Source organism: Lipotes vexillifer, unplaced genomic scaffold (assembly GCF_000442215.2).
Source record: "Lipotes vexillifer unplaced genomic scaffold, Lipotes_vexillifer_v1.1 scaffold69, whole genome shotgun sequence".
Lineage (NCBI taxonomy): Eukaryota > Metazoa > Chordata > Mammalia > Artiodactyla > Lipotidae > Lipotes > Lipotes vexillifer.
Genome location: NW_006790942.1, coordinates 3,357,810 through 3,367,207, shown reverse-complemented (window position 1 = coordinate 3,367,207; position 9,398 = coordinate 3,357,810). Strand labels below are relative to the sequence as shown.

Genomic DNA, 9,398 nt, shown 5'->3' with positions numbered 1-9,398 from the left:
AGTATCAACGCCTTCCCTACACCTCCGCCCCCCACCCACTCTTGTTCTGTAGGTTGTAGCTCTGGTGTCACCTCCGCCCCCAAAGCTTCCCGTAGCCTCCAGGGCATCCAGAGCTCAGCTCTTCTCTGGATCGGTACTCCCCACTGCTGTCGCCACTGTCCCACACGTCTGTCATCCTTACTTGGATGTAAGCAGCTGGAGGGCAGCGTTGATGCCTTGATCCCAGTGACCTCCTCTTTGTCTAAGGAAAAAATGGGGCCCTAGAACATGGAGTCAGAATTCAGATGCAAACTCTGATACAGAGGATGGATAAATAGCAGGGTCTTGGTGCACGGCACAGGGAACTCTGTTCAGTATCCTGGGATAAACCATAATGGAAAAGAATAGGAAAAAGAATCTATATACGTATAACTGAGTCACTTTGCTGTACAGCAGAGATTAACCCAACATTGTAAATCAACTCTACTTCAATAAAGTTTAAAAAAAAACAAGTACACGAGGCGCTGACGCCTTGAAAGGCGGAAAGAGCACCTTCTCTGGGACTGGGCTGTGAAGGTGGGCATAGACCTTGATCCACGCGGATTTATAGGTCACGTGAGAAGGTGCGGGGTTAGCGGCACGATTTTCACAGTAAAGGGGGAGGTGAGCTCTTTTGCTGAGAATGAGAATGAGGGCTTAGGGTTGAAGAGCATATGAAGGAATCATCAGGCTGAAGGGCCAGGGAGGGAGGTAATCAAGAGCAGGGCCGTCCCATTAGGGCCTCGTGTGAATCACGTTCCAACCCACTACTCAAACTCTTCTGGGTTCTGGATGCCTTTCTTTCCCATTCATCCTAGTGATGGGTTTCTTCAGGATGGTTTAGGCCTACAAACCCGTATTTTTACCTGTGAGCTATGAAGTTATCCTATTCACCTGTGATAAAAATAGTGGGATCTAAAAAGAAAATCCTAGTCTGGGAGCTAGAAGAGAATCTTGGCGTGTGTCCCCACTTACTTAATCTTATATTTCCCAAATAGTGACGTGAAAAGAAGATTGAGATAAAACTCTTGTGCTTTATTTTTTTAGAGTGAAAATGCCCATATTTCTTTCAGTAGTAAAAATGGAGATATGCTTATTTGAACGTCTTGTGATGAACACCACCTACGTGAACATTTCTTCAGGCTGGCAGATGCTGGTAATAAAGGTAACTTTTCAACAAAAGCATTTTCTAAGCAGTATTTCTCTTATCAAACATTTGAGGCTGATCCACTTCAGAGCCCAGGGCTTTACATTAACCGTATAAGATACACACGCACATAATATGCATCTACATACATGTATCCTAAGATAAAGTAGAATACCAGTTTTACAGGTAGCAGTCACATCTTTATAAAAGGGGAATTTGGGTCCTGTACACGCTGCAGGCGGTGTCTTCTTGTGTATCCTTTGTCACTGAGAAAGTGCTACTGTCATTGTAAGTGTAAATATACTACCTTTCTACACAGCCATACCCCATTTTTCCCACAAAAGGTGGCCGCAATTTACTTGGTGAATATATAGCCTTCTGCAGAAGGAAGAGTCTGTTATTAAAATAACCCGAGTATGACCCAGCAGAAGACACTACTGCCTCTAAACTCCCTGTCCTACACGGAGTCCACGAGTTCTTTGTTTTATTAATAATAAATATTTTGAACATCCTAGGCCTCCACTGCTTTCTCAGATAGGGAGTGAAGCAGGTCTTTGTAGAGAGCAGAGTTCATGAACCGGGGGTACGAGTCCCTGTGCATCAAGGTGTAGATCTGCAGCTGGGCGTCATCAAAGATGTGCGGGGACGGCTCGGCCATGCTTCTGTTGATGGTCTCCCTCACGCGGGAGTCCAGGCTGACCTGCCGGCGGGGACACATGGGGCTGTGTCAGACAAGGGCCTCTTTGGACATACACCCCAACTCCCATACCTTGTTTGGTTTTTTAAAAATCCCAGACCCAACAAGGTCATCCCCAAACCTAAGCTGTTGAAAGAGGAACTGAACACAATGAACAGTGGTCCCAAACTTCAGAGGCATCAGAAGCCCCTGGAAGGCTCGTTAAAAAAGAGTGCGGGGGGCCCCCCCCCCAGAGCTTCTGACCCAGTGGATCTGGGGGCGGCTGACAGTTTGTATTTCTCATGAGTTCTCTCGGTGATGCCGGTGGGGATCGCACTGCTTTAGAAAACCACAACGCTGCTCTGCTTCTTTAAAATGAGGGGACAGTGGCCGCAAGGAAGAAAGGTAGCGCACACTGACTTACCCCTGGCGAATTGCCTAAGAACACTAAGGCTAAAACCTGGAGCTCCAGGCTGGAGTCAGGCAGAAGTGACCCGAAGCACCATGGAAGGGTCAGTGCCACGGGCTTGGGCTTAACTCCCGGCTCTGTCGCTGTTTGGCTGTGGGACCTCAGGCAAAGTGAACTGTGCCCTGAAGAACTGCTCCCTAGGGACCTACCCGGAGGTCCAGTGGTTAAGACTCTGAGCTCCCAGCGCAGGGGGCATGGGTTCGAGCCTTGGTCGGGGAACTAAGATCCCGCATGCCGCGGGGTGTGGCAAAAAACCCCAAACAACCTGCTCCATAAAGTGGGGGTGATGAAGGTGGTAGCTGGTCAGGGCTTAATGAGAATGAATTCAAAGTATGGGGAGTCCACGACGTCCCAGGAGGTGCTGCCTCCTTGCTCTCCGATGTCTGCTCGTCCTGGACGAAGCACATCCCAGACCAGAGCGGCCCGCGGCAGCCAGAAAGCCGAGAATGGGACAGGGCCTCACACGCCTTCTCTGCCGCGTGAGGAGCCTCGGCTAGACCGTCTCTGCACCAGGGGGACAGGATAGATGCGCAACGCATGTGCTGTTGTTTAATATAAAACTGAAAGTGTGCTTATCCAAGTCACTGAGCACGGGCTTCAGTGATCTGTCTTTCCAGATGCATCTATCCACCTCCTCCTGGGAAGGCTGGGAGCGCTTATCCCCTGCAAGTCAGGGTCCTGCTCACCCTCTTCCTCCCTCTGGCTCTGTAACGGGCACAAAGCCCTGCTGACGCCGCCTCTTTGACGCGGCTCGAATGCGGCCACCTCCCCCACCTCTCTGCCGTGACCCTCATGGAGGTCAGCCACCACCTCGACGGCATTTGTTCACCAGCCTCCTGACTGGCCTCGGGCCAGCAGTCCAGGGCCTCTCCGCACCACCCCCGGACCCAGCACTCGGCTCCGGACCTCGTGCTGGTGTCGGTGGGCTCAGGATCAAGCGCAGAGCTTGCAAGTTCCAAGTTTAAACTTAGGAGGCCCTTTATGACCTGCTCCCACTGGCTCCCCAGCTCCGCCTCACTATTCCACTCAAGAATTCAAGGAACTTGGCATTCGCCTGGAATTTAAAGGAAGGAGGAGCGAGAACTAGCTTGTCTTTGTTCTAGGAGGCTGTCTAGGGGAACTGTCTAGAACGGCCTGGCTACGTGTACTTCTCCGCTAGGTCTTGGTTTCCACGTTGCTCCCCGGTCCTGGGAAGCCTCCCAGCCACCCTGAGCTGATCCCCACAGCTGCCCTCACCACCAGGCCATGCCCTCCTAGAAGCTTCTGGAGTGTGAGGGCCCAGGTCTTAGCAGCTCAGCTCCTGCCAGAGGGGGGACTCGACACTCATTGTGGGCTTAGAGGAGAAAGCCTCCTGCTTGCTCTTGTTAGAAAACTCCTTTGCACAGCAAAGGAAACCATAAACAAGACCACAAGACAACCCTCAGAATGGGAGAAAATATTTGCAAATGAAGCAACTGACAAAGGATTAATCTCCAAAATTTACAAGCAGCTCATGCAGCTCAATAACAAAATAACAACCCAATCCAAAAATGGGCAGAAGACCTAAATAGACATTTCTCCAAAGAAGACCTACAGACTGCCAACAAACACATGAAAGGATGCTCAACATCACTAATCATTAGAGAAATGCAAATCAAAGCTACAATGAGATATCTCACACCAGTCAGAATGGCCATCATCAAAAAATCTAGAAACAATAAATGCTAGAGAGGGTGTGTAGAAAAGGGAACACTCTTGCACTCTTGGTGGGAATGTTAATTCATACAGCCACTATGGAGAACAGTATGGAGGTTCCTTAAAAAACTAAAAATAGAATTACCATATAATCCAGCAATCCCACTACTGGGCATATACCCTGAGAAAACCACAATTCAAAAACAGTCATGTACCAAAATGTTCATTGCAGCTCTATTTACAATAGCCCAGAGATGGAAACAACCTAAGTGTCCATCATCGGATGAATGGATAAAGAAGATGTGGCACATATATACAATGAAATATTACTTGGCCATAAAAAGAAACGAAATTGAGCTATTTGTAATGAGGTGGATGGAGCTCTTAGAGTCTGTCATACAGAGTGAAGTAAGTCAGAAAGAGAAAGACAAATACCGTATGCTAACACATATATATGGAATTTAAGAAAAAAACAATGTCATGAAGAACCTAGGGGTAAGACAGGAATAAAGACACAGACCTACGAGAGAATGGACTTGAGGACACAGGGAGCGGGAAGGGTAAGCTGTGACAAAGCGAGAGAGAGGCATGGACATATATACACTACCAAACGTAAGGTAGATAGCTAGTGGGAAGCAGACGCATAGCACAGGGAGATCAGCTCGGTGCTTTGTGACCACCTAGAGGGATGGGATAGGGAGGGTGGGAGGGAGGGAAGAGATATGGGAACATATGTATATGTATGACTGATTCACTTTGTTATAAAGCAGAGACTAGCACACCATTGTAAAGCAATTATACTCCAATAAAGATGTAAAAAACAAAACAAAACCCTAGTGCTTAGGAAATCTAATGGAGGCAGAAGCAGTAAAGGGTAGTTTTATGGGAATAACATCACAGATTTTCTGTAGAATACACAGATTTTGACTGGTTAGAAAGTCAAGGCAGAATGCTTTTGTTCTGAAGATATAAACCCTCTTCTAAATTGAGCTGTTATTGGAAGTTAGAAATTTTTTGTTGCTGTTGTATTGCTTTGTGTTTTCATGATTATTCTGCTTGCATCTCCCTCGTTAAACCTTTGATCTGGGGAAGAGTGCCACTACTGGAAATGAGTTTACAGATTTATTCTCAAAAACAGCAGGAAACGGTTCTCACCTAAATATTAAGAAATAATCCCTATACTGGTGTACTAACAGAATTATGATTCAGGGATAATAATTCTATGAAATGTAATTAAACACACAATATATATTTTTTTCTTTTAAATTTCCATTGTTAATTTTTAAAAGTACAATTATAATTCAATTTCTTTGTAACAAGTGAAATTTAAAGTAAAAGAAAAAAAAATTAGACTAAGCGTGGGACTTCCTGGGCGGTCCAGTGGTTAAGACTTCTTCCAAAGCAGGGGGTGCAGGTTCGATCCCTGGTTGGGGAGCTAAGATCCCACATGGCTTGCGGCCAGAAAAACCAAAACATAAAACAGAGGCAGTATTGTAACAAATTCAATAAAGACTTTAAAAATGGTCCACATCAAAAAAAAAGTCTTTAGAAAAAAAGAAAGACAATTAGACTAAGCGTTACTGCAGAAAACATCAAAAAATATTCTAGGGGACTTCCCTGGTGGTGCAGTAGTTAAGAATCCACCTGCCAATGCAGGGGACACGGGTTCGAGCCCTGGTCTGGGAAGATCCCACGTGCAGCGGAGCAACTAAGCCCATGAGCCACAACTACTGAGCCTGCGCTCTAGAGCCCATGAGCCACAACTACTGAGTCTGCGCTCTAGAGCCCGCGAGCCACAACTACTGAGCCTGTGAACCACAACTACTGAGCCTGCGCGCCTAGAGCCCGTGCTCTGCAACAAGAGAAGCCACCACAATGAGAAGCCTGCGCACCGCAACAAAGAGTAGCCCTCCGCTCGCCACAACTAGAGAAAGCCCGCGCGCAGCAACGAAGACCCAGTGCAGCCAAAAATAAATTTAAAAATACATTCTAGTTCACAAACAGTTAAGGTGCAAATGGAACTGTTTCATTCTCTACAACCTCCATCTGAAGACCGTCCCTCAAGTGCTGGTGGGGACAGGGTCTGCTCAGGACGGGAAATGGACACAGGGTTGCTGAGGGTGGTCACCCTGGGTGAGCCTGCTCTGCCCGGTGTGGGCACGACTTCACATCGTCCCCTTGTCACTCTTCCCAAATGTTCAGGCAAGTGGGGACCTCCCCTTCCTACACAGGAGGGAACCGAGGTGCAGAGAGGCTCAGAAACACACCCGAGGTCAGGCAGCTATTAAATGAGAGAACTGGGGCTCAAACCCCAGTGCCTCTGATCCCAAGGTCTACGCTCTTAAACTTTTCAAGCTTTTACATTTCAAGTAATAGATGCTTATATTTGGGAGGAAAGGGTCGTCTTTTTATATCATCTTTGCTTTACAAATTTGCCAAGTTTTTTGGTTGTATAATGCTTTGAAAGACAGTGATGAAAAACCTTGCCTTAAAAAATAAAAAGGAAAGTCATGACAAAATAAAAATATGTGGAAGCCATACATTAAAGGACAAAAATTCTCTTGCTTTTTGTTAACCCCAAATGGAAAGAACTTTCTGAACTTCGTGTCCGTACATGTGTCAATGGAATATCCCCAACTTACTGCAAACTTAAGGAAGCGAAATTGAGTCCCACTGTCTTTCTCCCAAGCATGGTCCCCACCCTGTCTGCCTAAACCAGACGTGCAGTCATTCCAGACTCAGATCAAAGCCATCCTCTCTGGCTTCTCTTCAGCTGGCCTGGTTGGACCATTGTCATGTCTGGGTTGGAATTCATCCTCTAACTGGCCTCTGCCTCTGGTCTTCTTTTCGTAATCTATCATGTGGTCTTCAAAAATCCAAGTTTGGTGATATTACCAGGCTAAAATCCAAGCTCTTCCCGGATAAATCTCAGAAAGCTCAGCCTGGTCTGCAAACCTCTCCGTGCTCTCGGACCATCCTCTTTTCCTAACGTTCCTCCTGCTGTTGGCCACCGGCCCCAATTGTTTGGTAAGCACCGTACCCTTCAGCCACCAACTTTCTGACGCTTTCGCTGTTCCTGTGACCCCATGCTCTTATCCCTGGCCCATCTAGTCCTGTCCCCTGGGATGCCTTCAGCCCACTGCGTTTCTGGTAATTTCCTCCTCATTATCCTTGGCCCATCCATGGCCTCTCTAGGTACCTCTTCCTCATGCCCCCAGCCCCCCAGTGATGGCTCGTCCCCCAGCCCGTCACGACCCCAAGACGTCGCACCCGGGGCCCCATGTCTGCTGCCCCCTTGTCTGTGAGCTCCCTGACAGGAGAGGTCCTGTTTTATTAGCTTTACATTCTGAGCGGCACGTGGGATTTTACCATCGGAGCTACAAGGCACTTAGGTTTGAGGCCAACGTAACCTCCTAGATTTTGGAAGAATGAAAACTGAGAGATGGAAACCTGATGATTTCACTCCTCTGATCACTTCTCTGATGTCACAAAGGGCCACTCTGGGGCGAACCTCTGCAACATAGCATCATATAAGTGATGCCCTTTCCATCTAGAGTCAGGCTACCTGTAAACGAGACTTTGCTCAGATTAAAAGGATAATTTTATTTAAAGGAATGCTTATAGGCTGTCATTTAAAAACAGCGTTTACAGCAAAATGCATAGACGCCTACTTCTAGAGAATCGGATGAAAGTTATAGATACTTTTCCCAGGAAAATGCACACAATCTTTGACTGATTTCTGGGGGCACTGGGCCCCCATTGGTGGGACCACCCCCCAAGGCGTTTGAACACTATGAATGGTGGAGCAGCCCTGACCAGGCCGGGTGACCAGACACTGAAGGGGTTCCTTTCACCCACGGCCTCCTGGGGGACGTTTCTGGTGGGTACGTACCTCTTTAGGAGAAAGAATAGAAACGTAGTCTTCATATATTATTCTTGCTTTCTCTTCAATCATGGTTTTATTAGCTTCTTTTTTCAGTTCCTCACACGCCATCCAGAAGAGCATGTTTTCCTCACTGAACTCCGTTCGGAGAAACTCCCGGAATGCGTTCCTTCCCGCAGGCGTGAGCATGAGTTTGTCGAAGGACTGGGCCCAGGCGCTGGCCTCCTCCAGGCTGGGACCCGGGCTGGGCGGGGGGCGGGAGAAAGGGGCGAAGGGAGCAGAGGTATTGGTGGCTGATGTGAATTGCATCCCGAGAAACATGTCTTTTTCGCTCTGAGAATGAAAATGTGCCCTTAGGCCCTTTTAAGCAGAGAAAGAGCTGTTCTCATTTCCTTGCACCTTCGGCAGAAACACGTGTGGCACTTTCCAACTGTCTAGCTGGACGGCACCACTGCTGCCAAAGGGCTTGCAAACCAAACTGCTGGAATAACTGCTAATAACAAGCCCGTACATCTAGGCACATCCTGGCAAAGGTTTTAAATTATAAAAGTAAAACAAAAAATTCTTAACAACCATCTGACCACAAACACCCCAGGTGGCTGTGATAGACCCAAGTCAGACCTGACCACCTGGCTTCCAGAACAGTCATGGGGCAGTGTCTGCCCAGGGTTCTAAAAGATTCAAAAGAGAATGTTAAAGAGAAAAAGAAAAGAAGATAAGTTTTGTCCAGTAACTGCAAGTGATGAAGAGCGATGACGAACTGAGCACTTACGGATTCACCTCTTCTTACCTGGAGACCTAGGTCATCCGCAGCGCTGCACTCACCTGGGTGCTAGGTCCACACACTGCCCTCTGGACGCCCCCCTCCATCCCTGATGGAACTGCTCTTCTTGATTTTGGGGCTTACCCTGTTTTAGTTTATTTTTACTTACATTTTCATTATATTGAGGCCAGAAAACACAATCTGTTTAACAATGATCCTTATTAATTTCTTTTCCCTTACCCTTTTTCTTTTCATAGTTTTTATGTATGGATGTATTCCTGGAGAATATATTCTTTAGTTTTTTTTTTTTAAAAGACTCTGCTTTTATTTTTATTTTATTATTTATTCATTTATTTACTTATTTATTTATTGGCCAAGCCTCGAGGCTTGTGGGATCTTAGTTCCCTGACCAGGGATTGAACCCATGCCCTGCAGTGGAAGCGCAGAGTCCTAACCATTGGACTGCCAGGGAATTTCCCTTCCTGGACAATTCTGATAGTCGAATTCAGCCTACTCATTTTTTGATTCCATGTTTAATTGGTTTAAACATTTCAGAGACCATTACTTTATATTTGATTGCAGATAATTCTAACATCTGAAGTCTTTTGGCCTCTAAATCCAAGTGTTGTTTCTACTGACTCTCATTTGTGGTAGGTTGTGTCCTTCTAGTTTTGTAATTTTTGGTTGGTCTTAATCTTTGGGAAACTGAGAGTCACATTTGATGGTATTCCCTTTCCTCCAGAGAGGATGTGTGTGTGCTCCCTACTG

At 46.7% G+C, this 9,398-nt stretch overlaps 1 protein-coding gene across 1 annotated transcript in view; it reads right to left on the bottom strand.

Moving 5' to 3' along the window:
- Nucleotides 1–1,676: 1,676 nt before the first annotated feature.
- RGS20 (regulator of G protein signaling 20) overlaps nucleotides 1,677–9,398 on the bottom strand; it is an 80,748-nt gene continuing 73,026 nt past the window's right edge. The window contains 2 exon segments of the mRNA XM_007464023.1: nucleotides 1,677–1,865; nucleotides 7,877–8,111. Of these exon segments, the coding sequence (XP_007464085.1) occupies nucleotides 1,677–1,865; nucleotides 7,877–8,111 (424 nt within the window).